Source organism: Chrysemys picta, chromosome 9, assembly GCF_011386835.1.
Source record: "Chrysemys picta bellii isolate R12L10 chromosome 9, ASM1138683v2, whole genome shotgun sequence".
In the NCBI taxonomy this organism is placed as follows: domain Eukaryota; kingdom Metazoa; phylum Chordata; order Testudines; family Emydidae; genus Chrysemys; species Chrysemys picta.
The window spans coordinates 2,012,356-2,039,584 of NC_088799.1; the positions used below are offsets into that span (position 1 = coordinate 2,012,356).

The 27,229-nt window shown below is 45.9% G+C and overlaps 1 protein-coding gene across 1 annotated transcript in view; it reads left to right on the forward strand.

The window, feature by feature from the left end:
- Nucleotides 1–1,904: 1,904 nt before the first annotated feature.
- ATP13A5 (ATPase 13A5) overlaps nucleotides 1,905–27,229 on the forward strand; it is a 55,502-nt gene continuing 30,177 nt past the window's right edge. Inside the window, exons 1-13 of the mRNA XM_005302880.4 lie at nucleotides 1,905–2,208; nucleotides 10,385–10,558; nucleotides 11,652–11,798; nucleotides 11,989–12,059; nucleotides 12,150–12,230; nucleotides 12,884–12,953; nucleotides 15,153–15,287; nucleotides 18,679–18,751; nucleotides 19,649–19,780; nucleotides 20,400–20,570; nucleotides 22,041–22,198; nucleotides 22,395–22,583; nucleotides 23,838–23,899. Of these exons, the coding sequence (XP_005302937.2) occupies nucleotides 2,146–2,208; nucleotides 10,385–10,558; nucleotides 11,652–11,798; nucleotides 11,989–12,059; nucleotides 12,150–12,230; nucleotides 12,884–12,953; nucleotides 15,153–15,287; nucleotides 18,679–18,751; nucleotides 19,649–19,780; nucleotides 20,400–20,570; nucleotides 22,041–22,198; nucleotides 22,395–22,583; nucleotides 23,838–23,899 (1,526 nt within the window). The 5' untranslated portion in view covers nucleotides 1,905–2,145. The remainder of the gene's footprint in view (nucleotides 2,209–10,384; nucleotides 10,559–11,651; nucleotides 11,799–11,988; nucleotides 12,060–12,149; nucleotides 12,231–12,883; nucleotides 12,954–15,152; nucleotides 15,288–18,678; nucleotides 18,752–19,648; nucleotides 19,781–20,399; nucleotides 20,571–22,040; nucleotides 22,199–22,394; nucleotides 22,584–23,837; nucleotides 23,900–27,229) is intronic.

The following is a 27,229-nucleotide window of genomic DNA, read 5'->3' on the forward strand; positions in this document are numbered from 1 at the left end:
GGTGATCTGAGCGGGCTCCATGATCCCAGTGCTATGGCGTCTGGTCTGAAAAAAGGCGCGAAACTAGTATCTGACGGACGGAGGGAGGGAGGTAGGGAGGAGCGAGTGACGACATGGCGTACAGGTACAGGGAATTAAAATCAACAAAGGTGGCTGTGCATCAGGGAGAAACACAAACAACTGTCACACAGAATGCCCCCCCCCCAAAGATTAAACTCAAAACCCTGGGTTTAGCAGGCCGTTGATTTCACGGAGGGAGGGGGAAGCAAATGAATACAGAACAAATCTATTTTTTACATCTTAAGCTGGCAGATGACGGTGCAGCATGACTGATAGCCCTCGGCATCTTCTGGGCGCTTGGCAGAAAATAGCATACTACGACTGATAGCCATCATCGTTGAGACTGCCCAGGTGCCCATGATTGACAGCCACTGCAGTACGATGACGACGGATACCAGTCGTAATATACCATCTTCTACCAAAAGGCAAGGGGCTGCTGTTGTGTGCAATACAGCCCCACGTCTGCCAGCACCCAGATCGCCGATGAAGGCTACCAGTCATACTGCACCGTCTACTGCCAAAAGGCAATTAGCTGCTGCTGTGTAGCAATGCAGTACCACGTCTGCCAGCACCCAGAGGACATATGGTGACGGTGAGCTGAGCTGAGCTGAGCGGGCTCCATGCTTGGCGTGGTATGTTGTCTGCACAGGTAACCCAGGTAAAAAGGCGCGAATCGATTGTCTGCCGTTGCTCTGACAGAGAGGGAGGTGCCTGAAGATATGTACCCAGAACCCCCCGCGACACTGTTTTGCATCATTCAGGCATTGGGATCTCAACCCAGAATTCCACTGGGCAGCGGAGACTGCGGGAACTGTGGGATAGCTACCCATAGTGCAACGCTCCGGAAGTCGACGCTAGCCTCGGTACTGTGGACGTGGTCCGCCGACTTCATGCACTTAGAGCATTTTATGTGGGGACACACACAATCGGCTGTATACAACCGATTTCTATAAAACCGGCTTCTATAAATTCGACCTAATTTCGTAGTGTATACATACCCTTAGAAAGTCTATGGGCCTCTGTTTGTCACAGGCAACTACCCCGCTCTGAGGGTAGATTTAACTCTGCCTAGCTCATGAGCCTTGGCTCTCAGCAAAGGACCACTCGTTGGGGCGGCTGGTTTTGGTGGAAGGACAGAAAATGCCTCTCCACCTTGCGGCCTCTTTTGGAAACTGGTGTCTATACGTTCAACAAAGGAGCAGAACAACTTGTGAGTGTCAGGTCGTGTAAGGTGTAATGGGAGTTGCACACAGGCAAGTAAGCAGCAGAATCCATCAAGGCAGAGCTTGCTGGTGACAGCTATTGGTGAATGTGGGGAACTGAACATGATTATTATTGAGTGACCCACACCTGGCTGCGATCACTGGGGAAGCTGAGCTGTTAGCTACAAAGGAGCCAATTCATTCCCAAGCCAGCAATGGCAGAAGCAGCCCTGGGCTTCGACAGAGCACAACACTGCCCCCCAGGCAGCTGGGGTCAGGTGGGGAGAGAAGCCAGGAGAAACCCCCCATCGCTAGAGCAGGGCAGAATTTTTCAGCTGAAAATTTTTCCCATCAAAAAATGGAGTTTTGATTAAATTTTTCATGGGAAGTTTCTCAACAAAACAAAATCTTCTGTTTAGCGCCACAATGAGCTCCGGGGTTTGTGTCCATTTGCAAACCTCAAAACATTTTTGGTTTTGATTCTCAGATATTTGATTTCCCTTCAATTTATCAGCTCCTGTTTGGTTCTAAGATGCCCAGATCTCTAGGCGGACGCAGCAGGAGGCATGACCCACTTGCTCCCTCCCTCATTTTGCCATTGGTAGTGTCACTTTAAATAGTAACTTTCATATGATTCAGCAAAATAACACTAGGTGGGAGAGGCGTGCAGGAGTTGCATAAGTAAATACCTGAGAGCTTTACAGGCGAGAATGGATTTCTATTCTCTGTGTTGCCAGTTCAACAACGAAGGTGCATGCTCCGGGATTTTTAGAGGCAGTGGATAAGACCATGGTGAGAACTAACTAATGTCCTGAGTTCAAGTCAGTAGCAGCGTCCAAGAGCTCTCTTCCCCGTCAAGAGACAACACCCTGGAGTGAAACTAATGGAAGAAAAGTCCTGGAAGGATCACCATGCATTGCTCAACCCCAAAGAGGAAAACGAGCTGGTAAAGGAAGGAGGGGGGTGATTTCTGGTTTTCTTTTACACCTCACTGGGCCCTCTCAGCCTATGTCATTTCCAACAGATGTCTGTATTTTCTACAGCTAAATTCAGCATTCAAAGTGGGCTTGGTGTTTTCAGCATAGGTTCTGGTTGAAGGCTGAATCAGAGGGTCAAACCCTGAGGTCATGTATTCACTGACGTCAGTTGGGGTTTTGCCTGAGTAAGAACATCAAGATTCAACCTATAGAAATCAGAAAGGAAAAAGACCTAGTGCCCCTGCCAGTGAAGGACTGTTCTGCCCAGTACTTTTCCTCAGGCTTTTTCCAATCTAATCATAACATCCCTAGCAATGGGGCTTCCACCCCTTCATGTGGGACACCACCGCGCAGGTGAGCAGATCACAGGGAAGATGCTTATAAACTGGCCGCATTTTTCTTTTTCCTGGGTTGAAGTCAACCCTGCATAGTTCTCTGGGACTGAGTCACTCCTGCTCAGGCACACCCTGCTGCAATCTCACATGAGGATTTCTGGGGTCCTACCCTCCATGCCGCAGGTCGGGGGTGACTAAGCTTTGCTGTTGCAGCCCCCAGGGTGGAATCCCATTGCTCCCCAGAGGTGCTTGCCAATCTAACCCCTGTCTTCAGGATGCTTTTGTTAATGTTCATGGAATCAGCCCGTTCTCTTTGTTGTGGTGACGGCAGCATTTTGGGGAGGTGGGAAAGGTGGAGCAGGGAGAAGTGCTTTGGAAGTACAATTAGTTGTTCCACATTTTAGCAGCTCATGCCGTGTGCACAAAGGAGTGGTGGTGGAGAGAGTGAGAGAAGGGGGTTTTCTCCTCCCAGGCACTTGTGCAAGGGGTAGCTAGAATCCGGGTTCTTGCTCTCTGTGCACGGGGAGGAGAGCTAGCTGCATCCTCCGAACCAGATGCTCCCGAGGGACTGGGAGAGTCGCCATGAGCCCACCCCTTCTGCATCCACTGCAGACAGCTGCTGGGAGGGGCATGTGCTGCACCCATTGACAGTAGAGCAGTTTCCACGCCCAGCCCCCCGAGGACCTTTGAGCCTCTGTCCTCTGCAGGCAGAATGCCCCCAGGAGCTGCCTCTCAGGTTTCCTCCATGCAACTGTAGCTTTTTACCCATCCCCAACTGCCTAGGAAATATAAATCTAATATATCTGAGCTTTGTAAATTACAGTATTTTAGCAGCGCCTTTCGGTGTTAAGCAGCATCAGTGAAGAGAGCTGAAGGTCTCAATCCAGTCCCTGGTGCATGGCAGGGGCTCCTATCTCACATACAGGGCAAGATGGTGGGGGCGGAATGTTGTAATGTCTTGTTGGCTAGCCCGGGCACATCATCCAGCTACACTGAAGAATGATTCTTAGCCAAATCAAGGCTGTCAGCAGACTTTGCTGGCGACATGGCCAGCAGCTGAAAGGAACTGCCCCACAGCCAACAAAAAGCATTTCTCGAAGTTCTAATTCCTGTACATTCCGAAAAACAGACGTGCCAAGACCACCTGCAGCAGCGCCCTCTGGAGAGTCCCAATGCTGTTACAATGCTACGGGCTGCTTCCTGGGTGGTGCACAGATGAGAGGGTTCCCTGCTGCACCTTTCCCCTCCCTTCTATAAGGGGCAGCCAGACTGCTCCTGAGTGCCAGAAGGAGCAGGAGGAATCCTCCTCTTGCTCATTACCCCCTTTGAGAGTTATCTTCACAAGTCCTTGCACGGGGCCTGTACTCCCCAGCTACCCCGTGCCTGGCTCCAGTGGGGGGTTAAAGGGTGTCTCTCTCTCTCACACACACACACTCTCTCGCTCCACCCTGCATAATGTGGCCCTTTGGTTGCACTCATCTGTGGCAGGGAAGAGCATGTGCTCAGGAGGTTGACGGCTCCAGCTCAGCACATTCTGTGCCAATTCATCAGACCTAGAGCCAGAGCGCTGCTGGAATGGGGCTGAGTTGCCATGGGAATATGTCACAGCTCTGCTTGCCAAAGCCATAGCCGCCCGATTCCCAAGTATTATGTTGCCTTTGGGCGGCATCATCCGGCAACATATTTAATGCCACAAACAGGCGCCGAGGTTCAGCAGAAATGTGCATCAATGCCCTGTCTCTCCCCCCCCCCCCCAGTTCCTCTCTTCTATCTGTTTTATCGCCTGAACGTTAAGCATTCAGCTTCCAGAGCTGGCTGGCTGTCCATTATCACAGCTGGCTCCTCTTGTGCGGATCTGTGTTGGATGATCCTGTCGATGGGATGCAGGGCATAGGGCCAACACCGTGGTTTAGATCCAAACCCCGCTTTGGCTGCTGAGCAAGTATACCTGCTATGGCAACACTAAGTCAGGAGAATCTGGACCTGTTCCATCCCATTTCATCAGCCTTTAATATCCCCTGCAGCATGAACCTTCATCAGCTGAAGATCTGCCCAATACTCTTCAGGTTTTAAGCGCATGTTTTCTTTCAAAGGCTCCACTCAGGGCTCAACTTAATGAGCACTCAGCAGCTTCATCGGTCAGGTCCCAGGTGAATGGGGAGCTGCTTAAATCAAAGCATGGAGATTCAACAGTGAGGAACTTTATTGTGAGCTTTCCTAACTGTGTGTGCAGTGCATGGTCATACGCCCTCACTCCTATGCTAGGTTCAGTGTAAAACCTGGGATGGGATCTCTGGGGGCAGTCTGTTCTTTGGTTGGTCTAAAGTCCTGGTTGGGAACTTCGAGTGAATAACCCCAGGAAATTACATCAGCTAGAACAGAACATAGAGTCCACCAGCATAGATGAACACTAGTGTCTCATCAGCTCCCAGGTGCAGGAAAAGGTGTTAATTTTAATCTATAAAGTCCCATGAGATTTGGGACCTTCTTTAGGAGTGCCCTCCTCCCTATGCACCATCACGAAGGACATGGTCAGCGGAGGCCTTTGTGTTGTTCGTAGTCCATTTGTTCAGAATAGTCCATTTTAAGAAGTGGAGGCAAGCTGTTCTCAGTGGAGAGAACACACGTGCTCTGATAGTCTGCCAGTCTGGTTCAGGTGGGGCATGGCCACCTAAACGACTGTTTGATCGATGGAGTAGCATTCCTCTGGCAGGCTGGGGGTTTCTCAGGAAGATGAGTACTACTGCTGACTACTATGGACTGTCCTGCACGGCATTCGGTCTTTGAATGTGCCTCAGAGATCAGAAGCCATGGTGATGGGCACATAATACATTGACTTTAAAAATGCAAAATACTATCAATTGTGAACTCCTCCTTTGCAGCCCAACTTGTCCAATGTAGTTCAATCAGGCTTCAGGGGACACAGAATTAGAGAGGCCACGTAGCTGGATGTGCTGCCATGTTTTTTTATTACAACCAGTCCTTTCATTTCTCATCCTCGCATTTCTCAGCATCATTTGATCTATCTTTGGGTTGTTATGCTCTGTCTTTAGCTAGTGATGAGTGAACTACTTCCACTACAGTATGGATCAACAGCTGAAGTCCTGATGTTTATGAGAACATACTCACAATAATCACCCAGAACTGGTATGATCCCCAGGAGGATGGTGATTGAGGAAATTTTGAACATGTGGTTCATAGCAAAAGTATAATTTTCTGCAACCATACCCACATGAACTCTGAGCCCATTAAATCTCATAAGCTAAGCAGAGTCAGGCTGGGTCAATACCTGCATGCGACCCCACCACTGCTAAGGCATAAGTCAGAAATGGTAACAAGCAAAATAAAAATAAAAATGTTTACTAATGCTTAACTTAAACTATATAGGATTCAAGTAAAGATTCTCACCACATGATTTCTGCAGTTTTACTGACCAAACTCTGTAGGCCAGGACCCCTCCCCCAGAGTCCAATGAATGCTTCCATTTTCTCTTTAGGCGCGGTGAATGTGATGGGCAGAGAGAGGGGGGGAAGGGGGAATGCCTCAGGGTGTTTGTCCTCCTTCTCTATAGTTTTAGTCTCCTTGAAAAAACATTTCCAGCTGCATACTAGGAGAGAAAGTCTATGTATAAGGATGTTCCCTTCTGGTTTTTCATCTGTTTGAACTTCCTTTGTCTTCCCTTCCTGCTTGATGACTCTCTTTACTGCTTAAATGCAAATTAAACAGAGCACACATTCCTTTGCTTAGGACAGCCATGTTTGCCAACTTTTGTTTGAGCAGGGCTGAGGGGTTGGGAACATGTGTTACCACCACCATCCAGGGGAATCTTATAACTTCACCTGCAGTGTTGCCACACGTTTTATCAGGATGATACTGACCAGCAAATTTTGAGTTTTCAAATTATACCTTACAAGACATGCCTTGTACAAAAATGATTACAGTAGTGTATAGGGTGTGAACATGGGTATATTCTGTCACTGGATATTAATTGGTAAAACAGGAAAATTACCTCATAATACCAGTTCTGTAACCTTTCCATTGTAAACTGGCTAATCAAAATCCAGCCTGTTGTGGATTCAGGCACATCACTGAGCTCTACAAACAGGCAATATTAATCAGAGCAAAGATCTAAAGTTAACATATAGTTCCTATTCACCGTGCAGGACCTGAGAAGTTTGTGATGTCTGTTTCATGCTTGTATTTCAAACGGACAGATGGAAGAATATGCTGACCCTTCCCTTACGCACAAATCCAATAGAGATTTATAGAGAATGATAGCTTTGTACAGAGTTTTTGAACCAACCTATAGAATTTAATAGAAAATGATATTCTTGCTATGGGACTATATATAAAAAAAGAAAGAAAAAGAAAGGATTTCACTCACCATTTAAGTCAGCAGATATTTTTTCTCTGTAATGCAGTGAAGCTTTCGGAGAACGCTGTTGTTTTACTACTATTAAATTCCGTAAGACTTTCCCATTAGGATTTGGTGACTGTTTGGGGACTAAGCTTCCCAGGAGTCTAGTCACCTTAAAACCTGTGTGTGCCTGGAGTTTGCACCTGTGTGAGCCATAGAATCACAGGACAGAAGGGATCTCGAGAGGTCCTCTAGTCCAGTCCTCACCTCCCCTATCCCAGTGAAGAGATGTAGGTGTCTCCAATCCTACACAGGTCTCTGTTATGTGGGTCTGGAGCGACCGACCAAGCTATGGCGAACACCATAGCTAGTGAGGGGTGCGCTGGATGTCACAGGGTGATTCAAATGCCCTCTGCTCTTAAATAGAGGCAGGTAGATTTCTGCCTGGGTGCCGCCTGTCCAGGTTTCCTTGGAGGTAGCTGTCCTGGGAAAAGCGACTGGCCGGATGCTCGGTGCACGTGGGCAGCGGTTCAGGCTCAGGCTCCTGCCGGAGGTGCCGGGTTTTTGTGCCTCAGAGGTGGCCGCTCTGTTTCCAGCTGGGTGCTGGAGGAAGACGGGGGCGGGTGGCAGGGTGCAGAGCAGGGCGGGTGGCGGAGGGGGCTGCTGGGCGGCTGGCTGGCTGGGCGGCCGTTCCACACCGAGCGCCGTCGCGGGTGCCTGGCTGGGTGCGCTCCCTGATTTTCGGGGCCTGCCCCGAGGCGCCTCAGGCCTGGCTCTCCCTGGGGCTGAGAGCCCGCGGCCTGGGTGAAGTTCCTCCTCCCAGCCACATGGGGACCTGTGCCGCGGACAGGCCCCTCTGTCCAGGCCGGCGGCTCCCCGGCCTGGCCCGGCCTGGTGGAGCGTGGCAGGCCGCCGGCTGGACGGGCAGCCCTGGCGGCCTCACAGTCCTACACCTGCCTGCTAGTCGCCAGCTGCAGCAGCAACAGCACCGCCCCCTCCGACCCCGACAGCAAGCCATGGGTGGAGCATGTACGGCGGGGGGGGGGGGGCAGAGATGGACCCTGGGGACGGTGGGGGGGGGGGCAGAGATGGACCCTGGGGACGGGGGGGGGGGCAGAAGGGACACGGTGTGTGGGAGTGGGAGAGCCAAACCTGGTGTGGGGGGAAGGGGAGGGACAGGTCCCTGAAGGGGCAGAATGTGAGGGAGGGGAGGGGGGGTAGGATGGTGGGGACACGGACAGGCCTTTGGGTTGGGAACTGTGTGTGGGGTGGAGAGACAGGGTCTGGGTGGGATTGGGGGGGAGGGGAGATAGGAAGGTGGGGACACAGCCAGGCCCCTGGGTTGGGGGTTGGGGGCAGGAACTGTGTGTGGGGTGGAGAGACAGGGTCTGGGTGGGATTGGGGGGGAGGGGAGATAGGAAGGTGGGGACACAGCCAGGCCCCTGGGTTGGGGGTTGGGGGCAGGAACTGTGTGTGGGGTGGAGAGACAGGGTCTGGGTGGGATTTTTGAGGAGGGGGAGGAAGGGAGACGGGACTTGCAGGGACAAGACGGGAACGATGCGTGTGTTGGGTAGGGAACCAGGCCCTATGCTGGCAGGGGGGGTGATAGAGACAGGATCTGGGTGGTATTTTCGAGGGGCAGGGAGGGAGACAGGACTTGCAGGGACTAGAGGGGAACGATGCGCGTGTTGGGTAGGGAACCAGGCCCTATGCTGGCAGGGCAGTGATAGAGACAGGGGCTGGATGGAGAGGCCAGAAGCTGGAGGAGTCGAGGCACAGGACATTGTGGGAGTGCCCGGAAGGTGTGTGTAGCGGACAGACAGGAATTGCAGGGAGGAAGGGAACCAGGAGTGTTGGGAGCAGAGATGGATGCAGGGAGGGGAGTAATCTGCGGGGAAGGGGCAGTGGTCTGGGACAATGGAATAATGCGCCTTTGTGGTTTGTGTGATGGGGAAGAGTCCAATGAGCCTCAGTAAGGGGGGTGAGAGAATCAGGAAGTGGGCTAAGAAATAAGGAGAGATACAAAGGAGACAGGAAACATTAGAACAGTGAGGGGAAAGGAGGAGAGAGAACAATGAAGGTGAAGATAGGTGGAGGCAGGCAGCAAAAAATAGCTATTCACTTGCTCACATCTGGGAAAAATGGCATTTGAGGAGCTACACAGACAGAGGCTGCTGCATGCACTCTCACTGGAACTGCTGTGCTGGCCGTACAGAGCTGTGCTGACAGTGGTTGGACATAGCTCTCCGGCACTATGCAGAAAGGAGCTCATTTGTACTCACTTTGGAAATGGCCTTTCAGTGTCAGTAACAATGAAGTATTGGCTGTGGAAATCCAAGTGGGCACTTTGTGTGAACCAGCAGATCTTCCCAATAGTTGGTTTGCAAAACATCAGCCTGGGAGCTACTGTGGAGTGGGGAAGGAGCAGACTCAGGGGGTGAAAATCCTGGCCCTATTAAAGCCAACGACAAAACTCCTGTTGGGCTTCAGTGAGGCCAGGATTTCACTCCAGGTTTGTTCACTGTAGGCAGAATTGTAGGTGTTGAGTTATTGCACAGATACATACACAGGGTCCTGAGTGCAAGTGACGGACCATAATAAAAGCATTACTACCTACAGCACGCATAATAGGTGATTGTCAGAAGTGTGGACCAAACATAAAGCAGACTAATGTACATGAAAATCCAAGGTGCAATTGGAGGGGAAACATGGGGATTAGAAAATGCAGTCTGTGCTGGAAGAATAATTTTTTAACAATAGAATGTCATGATTACTACAACAGCATGCTGGGTTATCAAAGTAGAAGGACAAACAGGGAAGATAATGAAGGATCATAGAAAGGTGCTCAGGGCTCTGTGTATGATTAAGAATCACATTATGGGACATCAGGCAGGAAAAAAATTGCATCCTTAATTATGTATATGGCACCCAGATACTACATTGATAGCACGCTAGAAACGCATAGATATACTATTCAGAATCATGAAAAGTCTTCCTAACTTCAAGGGGGTTTCTGTGCTGCAGGGTGGATTCCCCTGAATAACACAGAGTTCCTGTACAAATACTCTCCATTGCTGCAGGACAGCTGGGGCTTTAAGGCTCTGGGACTGTAGATGAATTAAATAGATAGAAGTGTTACTGTGACAGACCAGCTGGATTATGGCAGTGAAAGCTATAGGATCAAGCTAATTCTTCAAGTCTACATGGATGGAGGGTTGAGAATGGGCCTTTTCTTCCATATTAAGTATGTGATACTGCCTGGTTGTGGTGGGTTTGGTGTATCTTTTACCTTAATTTTAATGACGTGTTTAGCTGACACAGTTTCATCTCCCAAACTGAAGACGGGGTTGCTTAGAGGGGGAGTATTAGCTAGAGAGTCTTTGCAGCTCTGCCCTTTAAAACAAGTCTCAATGTCAAACCGTTTCAAAATAACGTCTTGTCTTTGTCCCACAGGAGATATTTGGTTACAAAACTCAAGGCTGCCGGAAAGCCATGTGCATTGCTGGATATATCTTCTCCTGTGGGACTCTTCTCCTTCTGTTTTACTGGAAGCCAGCGTGGGATGTGTGGGCAAACTGCATCCCATGTAACTTGCAAGAAGCAGATGTCATATTGCTTAGAACAACAGTAAGTGCACACTGTTACGTGTACTTTTAACTGGACGTCTTATTAATTCATATAAAGTTTACACACACTTAAGCAGCCTGTCCTACTCTCTCAGTATGTAATAGCAATTTTCTAGTATTTTCCAATGTAAATACTCAAGTTCAGATGTGGACTGGTGGGATAAGTCAAGCATTTGATGGAACCCACTAACTCCAAATCATTTCCATACAGACATTTTCAGAGAAAGCGATTCAAAAATATTGTGCAAAGCTTATGATTACATTAACTAGAATTGAAATACTTTAACACTGAACATTAGATACCTCGTGTACACTGCATATCCCCATTGCTTAACCACCAGTGTTAGAGTAGGTCTCATTCTAATATGATTACTGCATAACACTGCAGAATGCTGACTTCTTCTATATTTGCTTTCCCTACCTACACACAAGAATTCAGAAGACAGGACACAACAGAGGGGTCAATCCTAACAAATATGGTTGAGCCTGTCTTTTGTGTAATGCATGTGGCTAATATCATGAGAGAAACTCTGTAGGATTGATTTTAGAGAGCTATATCTTAGGCCTTAGCTATATTAGACTTCCACTAATTATATCAGTGCAAACACCTAATATGCATTTGATCCCCAATACATGCACTACATCCCTAATATAGATGCACTTAAAACAATTAGTAACTTACTGCATTGTTGTAATGGTGATTAATAACTGATCACACTAAGCTATATTGATTAAAACACAATTTAAACTGGTTTAAGTGCATCTGTATTAGGCATTTGCACTGATCTAATTAGATCAAATTTAGTTACATTGGTTCTCATTTTCTACTATAGCGAGGCCTTAGTAATATCGCAGCCCTCATTCTGGGAAACATGTTTTCCAGGGTCAGGAAGCATGATTAAAATGGGCGATGTTTTAGACCTAGACAGACTTCATTAGGCGAAGCAGACCGCAATGAAGCTCTCTGTTCTCGGCTCCTAACCAAAAGTTCTGTAATTATGTACTGCCAGTCTCTGCCATGGCTTTATACAGAGACCTACACTAAGAATGTGTCATTCCTTCAAAGCACACTGAACTTCCCTTTATTCCTCCAGGATGAATTTCAAAAATACACCAGAAAGAAGGTGACTTGGATCGACTTGTCCACATTGAATCTATCCGTTAGAGATACATCAGATAGTCTCTTCATTGCTGACAAAGATTCTGTCATAAACAGAGCCATAATGAAGCCAGAATTAAAAGTAAGTCATGGATGGATGGATACAGTACGTGGTGTTAGGTGAAGAGGCGGATGAAAGCTTTTATCTGTTTTCTCCTGCGTCTCCCATTAACTTTAACTGGAATTATATCCATGCATCAAAGAAGAGAACTGTCCCTGTAATAAAGTGAATCTGGGTGTTCTAAATGGCATTTGTGCCTTTGGTTTTGCAGGTCAGAAGCATCCAGGTACAGAAAATCCGATATATTTGGGATCTCTCTGTGAAGCAGTTCCAGAAAGTCGGGTGAGTTTAATCGCTCATTACAAAGTTCTTTGAAGAAGCAAAAGCCCCTTTCAGAACATCATTGTTTGAACTCTCTCATGGTTATCTTAGATCGCTAGATGACAGCAACTCATGTTATGACATACATCACAAGTTTGGAACTGGTCTGACGAGAGAAGAACAGAATATCAGGTACAGTCCACACCATTTCCAATCTATTTGATATTTCAGATTTAAAAAGGCATATGGGCCCAATTCTTTTCTTCCTTACTCACATTTCACATCAGTTTATTGCCATTTACTTCAGTAGTAATGTAAAGTGCGCTGATGACATCGAGAGGGTGGACAAAATGAATGCAACTTGCACTCTGAGGAGCATAGTCACAAATGTCCTCAGTTACAGTGATGTAAATCTGGAGAAACACCATTGACTCAGTGAGGTTAGAATTGGCCCTAAGAATGGGAGAAGAAGGGAGGGAAGTGTTGCCATGTTTCACCAGTCTACCAAGCCAGGCTCAAAGCAAGAGTCAGTGGTAGGTCAAAGACGCTTTTTGGCCTTTGATAAAACGTGCATGAATTGCATGAGACAAGTGAACATTGGTCTCAGTGTAATTCCCCCTCAGATTCAATAGCTTCTTGATAGACTTCTGTCTCATTCAGCCATCTGTGTTCTTGATATTACTTTTAAGATGTGGTTTTACCATTATTTTATAATGCCGTTTTTTGTGTATGTGAATTCTTAATTACATCAGAGGTCTGAACTGAAAGAGCTAGGGATCTTCTACAGGGGCATATGCCAGGGAACTTTGTTTCTTTGATATTAACCAATTCATGATCTCCTACAGGAGGTTAGTGTGTGGGCCCAATGCCATTGAAGTTGAAATTCGTCCTATTTGGAAGTTACTTTTTAAAGAGGTAAGCTGCATCTCTATTTTTAAGTCTTGTTATTTGAAGAGAGAGCTCAGAAACATTTTGAGAGTAACATTTCATTTTTCTACCCTGGAATTCAGCAATTGATGGCATAGATACTTACTAAAAACAAAGCAGTGTAGAAAAAACTCAGTGATACATGGTACAGTCATCCCTTCAGTTGTGCCAATTCCATTCCTCTAACTACAATGGAGTTATACTGGGATAACAGAGAGGACAATTTGACCCTTTATGTACAGTTTAAAAAAATGGTTAGATGGCGGATTAAGAAAGAAAAATGCGATTGCTGGGTCTCGTTCTGATCTCATTGACACTGTGGTATAAATCAAGAGTAACTCCACTGAGTTACATTAGTGTAAAGCTTCTGTAAGAGAGAAATCAGGACTATCCTACATATGAACACATCCATATAGGGTGTAGCTACACTACTTCAGATTATGAACTCATTGTATCTCATATGATGAGCCAGACATGAGCAGTACCTTGATGGGAGACCAACCACCAATAAAAACATAGGTTTCACAGCAAGTGGTGTTGGTGACTGAGTACTTGTCACTGTTCCCTCGGGGTCAATACTAGATTGATACCCATCATGGTGTGAGGAGTCACCATCTTTAAGACAAGGTGTACAAGTTCAGGTTTGATCATTAATAATCCAGTAGCACTTTTTGCAAGGATAGAGGTTAGCCTAGTGCCCTCTGTCTCCTTAAATTCCCCTTGTCAATTGAAAAACAGAAAGTATTTTTGACTTTGTATCCTAAACTATTCGTTAGTACTGCTGTGCCCTGCTAAACAGTTGCTGTTTCTCTGTAGAAGTGACTGCACTCAGTATTGAGTGCAGAAATCGTAATGCCGAAGAGAACTCCAGGAGAGCACTTTAAAACAGGCTATTTAATTTGAACTTTGCACTTGCATCGAAGTGTGCAGCCTCATGTGTGATGGTTTTTAGGACTGTGCCTCTAGGCAGGTCTCTGAAAGCGGTGGTGCTTTGCTTTAAGTGCACAAGGAAGTGTCAGTGATGGACTGCCCTGGTGATAATATTGGCCGGGATACTACTGTATTGGCTGAGTGTACATCTTTGTTTTGCTCCTGACCCTTTATTCCTTAGACCTGGGTGAATATTTGCAAAAGTGTGTTCCCATAATTTTCATTCAGGGGTTAAATTTTTCAGTAAATTATTTACTCAGTGCTAGCCTTATGCAGGCAAAGATCCCATTGTCTTCAGTGGGTATGTTGGCTACTCCAGAATGGAGCCTTTAGTTTAATGATTGAAGAGAGGGTTAGTATCTGAAGATTTTTACTTAATTCCTGCATTGGTTAATTTGGATACTGGAATAACCAAGATTACTGGGCCACATTATGTCCTCACTTATCCCCACATATAGAGTTTAGTGGAGCTATGTGGGTTAAGTCAAGACATAATTTGGCCTAGGGAATGTGGGCCTGATTCTCCATTCCCGTATGACGTACTGAAGTCAGTAGTGACAATGCTATAAAACTACTGTAAGATTAGGAAAAAAATCAACCTCCCCATTTTTAATTGACTCCAAAGTTTGGTCCAGCTAAGGGACAACCCCTAAGGGAAAGTCCTGTAGAATTTAATAGTAAATTAAAATCGTTCTGCGGGATCTCATTCTCTACTAAATTCAGTAGGTTTTTAGAGTAATTTCTGTTGAACCCTATTGGTTTTTCTCACCTGAGTTCCATAGGACGTTGCCATAAGGGAATAGTTTTCTTTCTAATTTTCCAAATAAATTAGAATTGATAATATTATCTTAGTATTAAACATTAAATCCCAAAGGATTCATGACATTTTGGGTAGCTCAGTATTTTATTCATTGCCTCTTTGCTGAGACCACTTATGAGTGCCGCATGTGATGGCCATTTTTGTGATGTAAATAGTTTGAGACCACCAATTCATTTTGGCGAAATCACTGCACAGCCATCAGATGACAACTAGTTCTGAGCCAAATCAAATCAACAAGATGGAGGTGAAAGCTATCAGTCCCCTGAACCACCATGGGAGAGTATTGGCTTGTGACAAGCCCCACAATTCTGTTTTAAATTACATTGAAAAGATGCCATGAAATCTATAGTGAAACCTTTTCATCTTCGCCCACGTGCGAGCGACCGCTGAACAAACTGTGGATTTCTCCTGACTGTGTGATATATTTGTGTTTGCAGATTTTAAATCCCTTTTATGTGTTCCAAACCTTCACTCTGACTCTGTGGTTGAGCCAAGGTTACATCGAGTATTCCGTGGCTATCATAATCTTGTCAGTCATTTCTATTGGCTTAACCGTGTATGATCTCAGACAGGTAAGGCTGCTATTCATGTAATCAGTTTTCCAGTTCAGCCAACAGTAATAATTTCATTTGTCTCAGACACAGAATAAGAAGCAATTTCTGCACTCTGTCCTTTTGGTTAGCTGGTATTATTGCAGATTCCACAAATTCACTGAAGATTAGAGTTGGGCCATCCATGAATTTTGGATCCAGCTTGGAATTTCCCCAAAGTGCAAGGGGGTTCAGAGCCAGCAAATAACAGGCCTAACATAAAAAAGAAATGTGGTATTTGTGATGGCTTGGGTCACAGAAGCCCCCTTGGGACTACCACCTGATGTGCTGAGACTACCTCTGAGCCCGTTTTCCCTGCCAGCTTGGGACTTCAGTACCCTGTCTTGTTGAGCCAGACACGCTAGCCTGCTGCAACACAGACCCAGGTCTGAACCACGTCCCCCCACAAGCTGCTGGCTTAACTGAAAACGGCTTAAGAAGTGCTCCTGTCTCTAGCCCCAGATACCCAGTTCCCAATGGGCTCCAAACCCCAAATAAATCAGTTTTACTCTGTATAAAGCTTATACAGGGTAAACTTATAAATTCTCTGCCCTCTATAACACTGATAGAGAGATATGCACAGCTGTTTGCTCCCCCGGGAATTAATTACTTGCTCTGGGTTAATTAATAAGTAAAAGTGATTTTAAGTATAAAAGGTAGGATTTAAGTGGTTCCAAGCAATAACAGACAGAACAAAGTAAATTACCAAGCAAAATAAAACAAAAACACGCAAGTCTAAGCCTAATACAGTAAGAAACTGATTACAGATGAAACCTCACCCTCAGAGATGTTCCAATAAGCTTCTTTCACAGACTAGACTTCTGTCTAGTCTGGGCCCAATCCTTTCCCCAGAACAGTTCTTGTTCCAGCTCAGGTGGTAGCTAGGGGATTTCTCATGACTGCCACCCCTTTGTTCTGTTCCACCCACTTATATATCTTTGGCACAAGGCAGGAATCCTTTGTCCCTGTCTGGGCTCTCACCCCTCCTTCTAAATGGAAAAGCAAGAAGTTAAAGATGGATTCCAGTTCAGGTGACATGATCATATGTCACTGTAAGACTTCATTGCTCACTTGCCAGCACACACATATACAGGAAGACTTACAAGTAAACAGAGCCATTTACAACCAATTGTCCTGGTTAATGGGAGCCATCAAGATTCCAAGCCACTGTTAATGGCCCACACTTTGCATAATTACAATAGGACCTCAGAGTTATATTTTATATTCCTAGTTTCAGATACAAGAATGATCATCCTATTTGTATGAATGTAACACACTCAGTAGATTATAAGCTTTGTAATGATACCTTACAAGAGACCTTTTGCATGATGCATATTCCAGTTACATTATATTCACACTCATTAGCATATTTTCATGACATCATATGCAGTACAACCTCATAGTATTAGTCTTAAATTCTCAGACGAGTTAATACATCTCTGCCTTTTAGACACATCTTCCAGTAACTTCACTTTACCTCAGTCATTCTCTGAGGAAAAGGATATTGTGTTTTTCAGATGAAGCCACAAAAATGTTCAGAGTTGGCCTATGCACCCAAAGCTAACATGCTTATCCAAGATGTACCTGAATTGCTTCATTCAGTCTGCATACCTGGCTTAGAATTTCTTAATTCAATCCTATGAGGCACTTGCACACCGTTGTGGGACCTCAGCACTTCGCATGACCAGGCTGTTTGTGAGGACAAACACTCCTAACATTTCTGGCATTTCCTGCCTTCAAGTCAGGCTAAAAGTACAGAGAATACCCTCTCTCCTGTTATGTCAGAGCTGCCAGCCCTCTTGGCGAGGCAGAGAACTCCAACTGCGAAAAACTACAAAAAACGTTTTGCTGATCCTCAGGTGACGTTGTTAACTGCATGGGAGTGAAGCTTTTAAGTCTAAACAACATGAGCCAAATCATCCCTGGTACAAGCAAACTGACATTCTCATGGCAGTCCATGAGAAAAATAGCTGGTGATGTCAGTGGTGGCAGAAGTTACAGGTGGGATGTAGGTGGGTTGGGAAAAGGGCATAAGTGGTAAAGTAGTTTAATTTGCACCCATTTGGCATTCCCTGGTTTATAAACTGAGTGACATAAATGCATTGCTGAGGTGGCAGTGGAAGGGAGCGGCAGCAAGAAAGTCAGCTTTCAGGAAAATAAAGTACGACTTCCTGCTGACTGTCATCTTGATGCAAGGGACACTGCTTTATCACGTAAACACGCTTTGTAAACGGTGTGTAACTTAAACTACAGTCTGAGTCACCAATGAAAAATGGCCCCACATCTTTTACATATGACCTCCACTGAATTACTAATTCATGTACTTACAAGAATTGAATCCTAGAGCAGGTGATAGTGGGCTCTGTTCACCCCTCCCCCCCCAGAGACCGATGATATATTGTCCTTGCTGGAGAAGATTATGGCACTGAGCTACTTCTATTTTGTTACTGTCCTAGCTCAAATGCACAGCACAAACCTCACGCAGGTCTAAGCAAGCATACGTTGAAGCAGCACCAGTGTTACTTTGAGGGACCTGCCATTTCAATTGGTGTTTGCATCCCGCATTCCAGTGCACCCAGAACACAAACAACGAGCTAGCCAGTGTTCTTGGGCAAGGTCAAAGTCTAAGCTTTTAGCATGAAGAGTGACCGTTGTCTGAGCCAAAGGGTCCTCTTCCAACTGGTCTGAAGTTTTTATAAGAAGAACACTGATTAAGAAGCCCACACCTATGACTAGATTTTATAACTAACTTTTAAATTAAGGTGACATATCCCCATTACAATACTGTACAGAGCCCAAACCCGTGATACTTCACCTCATCAGTTTATAACTCCGGATATGCAAATTGCTAAATTGGATTACAACCAGCCACCTGCCATTTAGAGATATCGAACTAAAATGACCAAAAGTATAGATTCTGTTTCTGGTTTTTTGCAGTAGTAACCTCTGTAATAACTGGATATTTACACTCGGTTGTTCTATTGAGCCCCTTCCAAGCAGGGGAAAAAATGGGCCAACAGGTGGAAATTCACTACTTAGGGATTGGAAATGTCATGGAAAACAGAGCCTGATTCATTTCTTAATGTTGCAAAGCAAGAGTAACTTTACTAATGTGAAATTGGCATCATGAGTGGAAAAATCACGCCCCATTACACTGTACAACTTGTTCTGCTGTCTAACCGGGGACAAACCCTTTGAACACATTTCCTGATTGGTAAGGAAAGCATAGGGAGTATGAATCTTACCACTTATAATCCAATTAAGTTCAGTTTCAATGATCAAGAGTAAGCTTCATAATAGTAAAGTATAGTGTTTTGTTTGGCACAAGTACTGTATTAGTATTTCAACACTTAATTTGCTACCCAATCGACAGCAATCTGTGAAGCTGCATGACCTTGTTGAGGAACACAACAAAGTCCAGGTTACAGCCTGCACAAAGGACGAAGGTGAGTGATGTCGTTGGCCTTCTTCCCCCTACCCCTTCTAATTCAATAGGGGGTCAAACTCTGCATTTGGAAGTACACAGACATACTTAGGCTTAGCTGCTTGCAGATGTATTTCAGTATCAAGAACAAATTGGGTAAAGTAACTCCATAGGGCAGTGACTAGGATGTTAGCCATGGACACGTGAGACCAGAGCTCAATTCCCTGCTCTACTACAGACTTCCTCATCTCAGTTTGTCTCTCTGCACCTTGGTTCTCTATCTGTGTGATGGGGATTACACCCTGCCTCCCAGCGATGTTGTGAGGCTGAGTCCATTAGGGATTATGAGGTGCTCAGATACCATGGTCATGGGGGTCATAGGTACCTTAGGCAGGTTCTCTTATCCAAAGCAATTTATAGACATTAACTAATTAAGCCTCAGAACATCACTTCAAGGTAGGCAGGCAGACAAGTGTTTTCACTTGTACCACTGTAGATCCATAAGTGTGGTTTCTCCGAAACCAAACAATGGAGTAAAGCAGTTTGGTTGTGTAGTGCACAGGGGCGGCTCCAGGCACCAGCACAGCAAGCGCGTGCCTGGGGCGGCAAGCCGCGGGGGGCAGCCTGCCGGTCGCTGTGAGGGCGGCAGGCAGGCGGCTTTCGGCGGCGTGCCTGCGGGAGGTCCGCCGGTTGCGCGGCTTCGGCGGCAATTCGGCGGCGGAGACACCAATGGTGCATGCCGCCGAATCCATATGACCAGCGGATCGCCCGCAGGCGCGCCGCCGAAAGCCGCCTGACTGCCGTGCTTAGGGCAGCAAAAAACATAGAGCCGCCCCTGGTAGTGCAGGCCTTAAAATGTTCCTGTGGATCATAACCTGTGTCTAAGTGAACACTCACTTCATTTTATATTTTACTATAGGTTGCAAAAAGCTGGAGTCTCGTTATTTGGTCCCAGGAGACATCCTTGTTTTAGAAGGAAAGAAGCATTCTTTGCCATGTGATGCTATCCTGATCGATGGAGGCTGTATTGTAGATGAAGGCATGCTCACAGGTATAAACTTGGATTTTGATTCGTCTTTTGTCTCCATGCAGCTCTTTGCTCTCTCTCTGGAGATATGTTTTTATCAATTCTGATTACAAATTGTTTATCCTATATCAGAATGAGTTGTTGCAAAATAAGGAAAGACTGTGTTTTGAATAATTTGCAGTCTCCTTGGGAAGGGCTTCTGATTAGTTCTAAACAGCTCAGCATAACTCAATTTCTTACTAAAGATGAAACCAGATCTATGTAATGTATTGTCAGGAACAGGAAATACAACAAACATAAAAACACAAAAAAATTGTTTTTAAATGCTCGGATGTTGTAATGTGCTCTGTGTGGGCAGACAATGATACACACACTTCAGCAGCAGATTGCAGTGTCACCCATATACACTTAGCCACTATAAAACTGTGTCTATCTGAGGGCAAAGTTTGACCCAAGTCTTTAGATTGAAAACCAGGGAGGTGTCTGAAGTGCTCGGATGTTAAAAATCATAGCCACCATCCAGTCCATTTATTTATTTATTTATTAAAAATTCTTGCTGATTGGAAATATATTAATTGCACATTTCCTGAGTCTGATGGAATTTAAATACACCCTAACTGGAATTGTACAACATGATCTTTAGGTGAAAGTATTCCGGTAACTAAAACCCCTTTGCCCCATACGGAGAACACCAAGTTCTGGAAAACACACAGTGCAGAGGATTACCGAAGACACGTCCTCTTCTGTGGAACAGAGGTCATACAGACCAAGCCCACAGGCAAGGGACCAGTGAGAGCTGTTGTGCTGCAAACTGGTATTTATTTTTGATTTTACTGGTCGGGTGGTGGGGACCAGATGGCCCAGGGGACACATAGTAAAGCTGTTCTCCCTACATCCCTGGTTCAAATCCAGCCCATGTCAGAGACTGAAAGTGATTTATTCCCATCTGATGGTTGTGTTTTGGTGGGTCTCAGTCTAGTTCCTAGTGGACAGGGGCCCACATTCCAAACGACCGGTGTTACTGGTCTCCCTTGACGGCAGTCTCAGTAGATAGGCCTGGGTTTGTCTACCTCACAAAACCCTCCAGGGGCTTGTCTACACACAAAGCTTTAACCAGGCCAGTATAAAGTGGTACAACCCACAGTTCTATCAGTACAAAGGTGCTTTATAGCAATTTAGCTATTCCCATACGGGACGGGAGATAAGATGCAATACCTTTATACCAATGTTACTGCATTCGCACTAGGGTTTGTATGGGTATAACTATTGCAGTAATCCAAAACAGTTATGGCAGCACAATAACTGTGTGCAGACCAGACCCAGGTACGCTACCAGGACAGCACAGGAAGCGTGAACTGCCACTGTTTGGTGCTGTACCTCTTCCTTTCTCACTGACTAGAGGACCTCGGTCTGCATGGCTGACAACTCGGCACCTTTCACCACTACTAACAGCTTTTTAGAAAGAAATCTCACTGTTCCCGTTTAATGCGCGCGAGCTGATCTATTTTGGTAGATAAAGAATGTTCAGTCCAACTGCAGTCTGAGTTTTATTTAATCACAGATGACATTCACCCCCTCCCTCCATCACACTCGCAAAGGCTGAGTAAGCTATCTTACTGCACGGCACTCGGGGTGTGTCTCCGCTGCGTCTGGGAGAGAGCTTCCCATCCCAGGCCCACAGACTTGTGCGAGCAGGGTTCACACTAGACAGTGATTTACATTGCAGCTCAGGCTGGAGCTTGCACTCTCAACCCGCCCCCGCCCCAGCCCTCTAGACATCGGAGCCTGAGTTCCAGCTCGAGCCACAATGTGAAAGCGAGGCAAGTCTGTGGGCCCAGGCTGGGAGCTTGCTCCCATAAGCAGTATAGACAGAGCCTACAGACTTCAGCCCAAACCCACAGGCAAGGTCCTGTGTGGTTGCTATTCCAGCCCTGCTACAGAACTGTGTCTCCTGCTTCCCCTCTGTGCTCCCAGGATAGGGGTTCCTATGAGTATAGATACAACGATCCTTCCCCAAATCTCTCCCATCCATGCCTGTGCATTCAGAGCAGGGGTGAAATCCGCCTCCCAGGGGCTACCACCACCCAGGTGAAGGTGTGAAATGACGGGTTGTGTCATGGAGAGTCTTTGCCTGTTGGTGAATTTCACCCTACATGAGCTGGCCAGATATTTTGTAGTGCCTTCAGAAAGTCTTTACAATACCATCCATCTCCTAATTCAATTGTGTTCAACCTATCGTGTCATTAGATAACATACACAATTTGTGGTGATTGTCTTAATATAGGATTCAACACAGCCAAAGGCGATCTGGTGAGGTCCATCCTCTACCCCAAGCCCATGAATTTCAAACTCTACAGAGATGCCTTCAAATTCATCATAATCCTTACATCAATTGGCGTGCTTGGACTGATCTATACAGTGTGTGTGTATGTACAGCACAAGGTAAGTATTAGTAACGTGATAATGGAATTCCTTCCCCACTGAAATTCCTTCCTTCCGAACCCTGAGTAAGGCAGCTGTTTGGAACATCACGCTGCACATACAGTTTCTGCTCAGATAGTCCAAGCTTTCGAACCTTCAAAGAGTAAAAACAGGTTGAGTATCATCAACAGGTTTGTTGTGTTTGTTTCTTTTCCAGAAACCAGTAGCTGAAACAGTGGCAATGGCGCTCCTCCTCTTCACTGTTTCTGTCCCTCCTGCAATACCAGCTGCTTTGACAACAGGGATTGTTTATGCCCAAAAGAGGCTGAAGAATAAGAAAATTTTCTGCATTAGCCCCCAAAGGATCAATATATGCGGGCAAATAAACCTGGTTTGCTTTGACAAAGTAAGAAACGGATTACAGCTATTAAAGCAAGATTGCTGCAATAGATTTTAATGCTTTTTGTGGGTTTGGGATTTTGTTCTATTAATGCCATAAACGTTCTTGGCACTTTTGTTCTTGCTCACTCACAGCCAAGTCAAATTCAGACTGCCTCCTCTGGGTATGTTGGACCCAGGACCTGCACAAAGCCTTCCAGGCAGAACCCTCTTCAGGGAGCTGAAGGGGGTGGAGTAGTAACCATACAGGCATGAGTGCCACCACATAGCCTGCTTGCCAGCGAAGCATGCTTTGTGCCAGCTCTGGGGCGTGGTGCAGAGGTTACTCTGGAATCTGTGCTTGCCTAGGAAGCACCACATACAACAAAGGTCACGGAGTGGCTGCTATGCCACACCTATCCCCAGCCCCAATACAGATCAGCTCCCAAAAGCCCAGTTTCTCAAGTGTCCCTGTGGTCTCTGAGAATCTCTTCCTGTGCATGTTTGCAGGAAGAGGCTGGGTTCAACTGCTGTGACCTGTTTGGAGTCCCCCAACCTCACAGAGTTCGCACACATCACTCCACCTCAGGCAGGAACAACCAATGCTGGGGCTCTGTGTAGGGCTGTAATTGGATCAAAACGTGGTCCCCACCCCCAGGCGGACACTGCCTCCAGACTGAGACCAGACCATGGTTCCCCCGGACACTGCCTCCAGACTCATCTCTGGATCTTTCTGTGGTTTTTACATTAATTCTGTTGTCTTTTAACGCGTGGTGAATAATATACCTCCAGACACTGAAACTCTACTGAAAACAATGGGCCAGATTTACAGCAAGTATGAACCAGCACAGTCCCATTGCACTGTGTGTAATTGTGCTAGCTTAGGCAAGCTGGGAATTTGGTCCATAATTTCCTTAGATCACAAGCGTGAATGTTGGGGATAAAACACCCCTTTCTAGATTTCTGAGATGCCTCGACTCTCTCTGCCCAGAACATACAATTTAATTTTCATGTTTTCAACGATACAGGGCCAGCTCCTGGGCTGGGGTGAACCAGTTCAGCTTCATTCATTTCAGTAGAGCTAGGATGATCTTCACAACTGAGTATCCGGCCCGCTGTAGTTTGTTGTAAATGTATTGTCTGTATTCCTGGTTCTCCTCTCAGCTACACCAGTTTTACACTGGCATGACTGACTTCAGTGCAGTTTGATTTACACGAGCGTTAGTCAGAGAATCAGGGCCTGAACCTCTAATAAAATAATCAGATGTTTGTTTGACCCTAGACTGGCACCCTAACAGAAGATGGACTGGACCTCTGGGGGCTGATCTCTTCAGAAGGAAGCCGGTAAGGAGCTTTGTCCACAAACGGATTTTGTAGTTTGGGATTGTGTTTAGTGATGGGCAGATCTCAGATATATTGTCTAAACAGCCAAGAGTTCATCCGAACCTTACCCATGAGGGAGCTTCCTCATATGCCCAACTATAGTAAAGAGAGGGTCAATGTGGTCTAGTGACTAGGACACTGGCATGGGAGTCAAGAGAACTGGGGTCTCCTCACAGCTCATTCCCTGACCTGCTGGGCAAGTTGCTTTGCGTCTTTCACTTCCCTCGTTGTCCTGTCCTGTCTAGCCAACCATCTGTCACCCAAACAACTTTGAAAATAAATGAAATCACTACTTTGGCCACTGTTAACATCCAGACCACCCTCAATGGACATACCTTACCAGCCAAACTCATCAGACTGAAACGTTCAGACTCCGCCCCCTGCAACAAACTGCATTTCAATTCCCATTCCAAAATTCTTTGAGAGCCTGAGGTGACAAGTGCGGTGTAATTGCAAAAAGTGTTGATTATAGCCAAAAATCAGCTGTTTATTGTTCATGCCATGGCTATAGAGATTAATTTTAAACCCACATTGCACTGCGCATATTCCATTTGGCTCAAATACATTTGAGGAGAGATTAGCTGCCCATCATCTTTCACAGGGGCTCAGCATATGCATTATATCAACATCCCAGACTTTAGCAGTGGTTGCCAACATATCGGGTACTTCAGCACAGAGGAGAAAATTGTATCATGATGAGTGATAGAGTGAGTGAGAAAGTTGCAGCGCTGTAAAGTGCCAGTGGAGACAAGCCCTAAGAGTTTCCCACAGGACAGAGAGATAATTACTACCTGATGCACATTAGATAAGATTATTTAACAAGTGCCGCCCAATAAACCATTATTTGGTAAGACTTTCCTGCATTTAGCAATACAATCTCTATCTGGCTCCTGGCCATTAACCAACAGAGGTTCCATGTACAATTCTCACCAGACAGAACATTTTGTTTGGCAGAAAGCTCAAAAACCACAAAAGGGAAAATAGCCCTGAATAATGTCATGATTATTTCACTTGAGTTAACGTGCAGTTCCATGTCTGTTCGTGTGACATGGGGAACAAAATGAGCGACACGTGCAAATAAATTTGTATTCAGTGTTGCTGTAGCCGTGCTGGTCCCAGGATATGAGAGAGACGAGGTGGGGGAGGGGATACCTTTTATTGGAGCAACTTCTGTTAGTGAGAGAGACAAGCTTTTGAGCTTACACACAGCTCTTCTTCAGGTTCTGGCCACCGGGTGTCTCTTTCACCCACAATGAAAGAGATTACCTGCAAATAAAATCGGCATTTATGTAACTAGGAAATTCTATAAGGTGCCAACAGGGGCATCATTTCAGATTTCCATGGGTGGGGAGTGGGCAAATTTCAGAGGCGGCCCAGGAGCAGAGCCCCTATATTTAGTGGTCTGGAAGGTGTAGACCACAGGTAGGTCTGGCATGACTGAGGAGTGGCCGAGCCAAATTTGAGTGGCTTTGCAATCCTATGCTCCAGGTCGCAATAGCAAACATTTTGGGGCAGTTGGGCGGTTAACCTGGGCCCTTCCTCAGCAAAACTGTAGTTTCACCTTGACTCAAACATTGGTGGGGCTGGGCCTATGAGCACAGGGAATGGTGCAATGCCACCTTCCTGCCCTACCTAAATGTCATGTTCAGACTTTGCTCAGCAAGAACCCATGCTGATGACTTGCCAACATACCAGTTTGGGCTAATTCTGTCTGCACTGATCTAATTAGTAAATCTGCATCATTACTCCACTCCTCCTTAAACAACATCCTACAAAGAGACTTGCTGAGGGCTAGGCTGGGTGTCACTATGCAGTTTCAGCAAAAACAATGAGGCGTCCTTGTGGCACCTTAGAGACTAACACATTTATTTGGGCGTAAGCTTTTGTGGGCTACAGCCCACTTCATCAGATGCACGGAGTGGAAAATACAGTAAGCAGTATAAATATTACAGCGCATGAAAAGATGGGAGTGGCCTTACCAAGTGGGGGGTCAGTGCTAACGAGCCCAATGCAATCAAGGTGGAAGTGGCCTATTCATTCTCAACAGTTGATAAGAAGGGGTGAATATTAAGAGAGGGAAAATTACATTTTATAGTGACCCATCCACTCCCAGTCTTTATTCAGGCCTAATTTGATGGTGTCCAGTTTGCAAATTAATTCCAGTTCTGCAGTTTCTCATTGAAGTCTGTTTTTGAAGTTTTTTTGTCGAAGAATGGCCACTTTCAAGTCTGTTATTGAGTGTCCAGGGAGATTGAAATGTTCTCCTACTGGTTTTTGAATGTTACAATTCTTGATGTCTGATTTGTGTCCATTTATTCTTTTGCGTAGAGACTGTCCAGTTTGGCCAATGTACCTGGCAGAGGGGCATTGCTGGCACATGATGACATATATCACATTGGTAGATGTGCAGGTGAACGAGCCCCTGATGGTGTGGCTGATGTGGTTAGGTCCTATGATGGTTAGCTCTTTATTCAGGCCTAATTTGATGGTGTCCAGTTTGTGGTTAGGTCCTATGATGGTGTCCCTTGAATAGCTCTGTGGACAGAGTTAGCAACGGGGTTTGTTGCAGGGATTGGTTCCTGGGTTAATGTTTTTGTTGTGTGGTGTGTAGCTGTTGGCAAGTATTTGCTTCAGGGTGGGGGTTGTCTGTAAGCGAGAACTGGCCTGTCTCCCAAGGTCTGTGAGAGAGAGATTGTCCTTCAGGATAGGTTGTAAATCCTTGATGATGCCTGGAGAGGTTTCAGTTGGGGGCTGTAGGTGAAGGCTAATGGTGTTCTGTTACTTCCTTTGTTGGGCCTGTCTTGTAGTAAGTGACTTCTGAGTCAGCTGATACTCACACCTTCTTGTCAATTGTTGGAAACGTGCAACGTCCACCTTGATTTCACTGGCCTCGTTAGCACTACAAAAGAGTGCCACAAGGACTCCTTGTTGTTTTTGCTGATACAGACTAACACTAAAAAGCAACAGAGGGTCCTGTGGAACCGTTAAGACTAACAGAAGTATTGGGAGCATAAGCTTTCATGGGTAAGAACCTCACTTCTTCAGATGCAAGTAATGGCTTGCACTAACACTAAGACTAACACTGTTACCACTCTGAAACCTGTGCAGTTTCAGTAAAGGAACGTCACTCCGCATGTGAAACGTCCTTTTGTACTTTGAAAGAAGATAAAGAACAGCAAGAATGCTTATACAGCATTTAACTACTTTAAAATGCTTTATAAGCATTAGTTCATTGATTTGCCAAACTGCAATAAGTGCCCAAGGGCTAGATCTAAGTTGCCTGAAATGGAA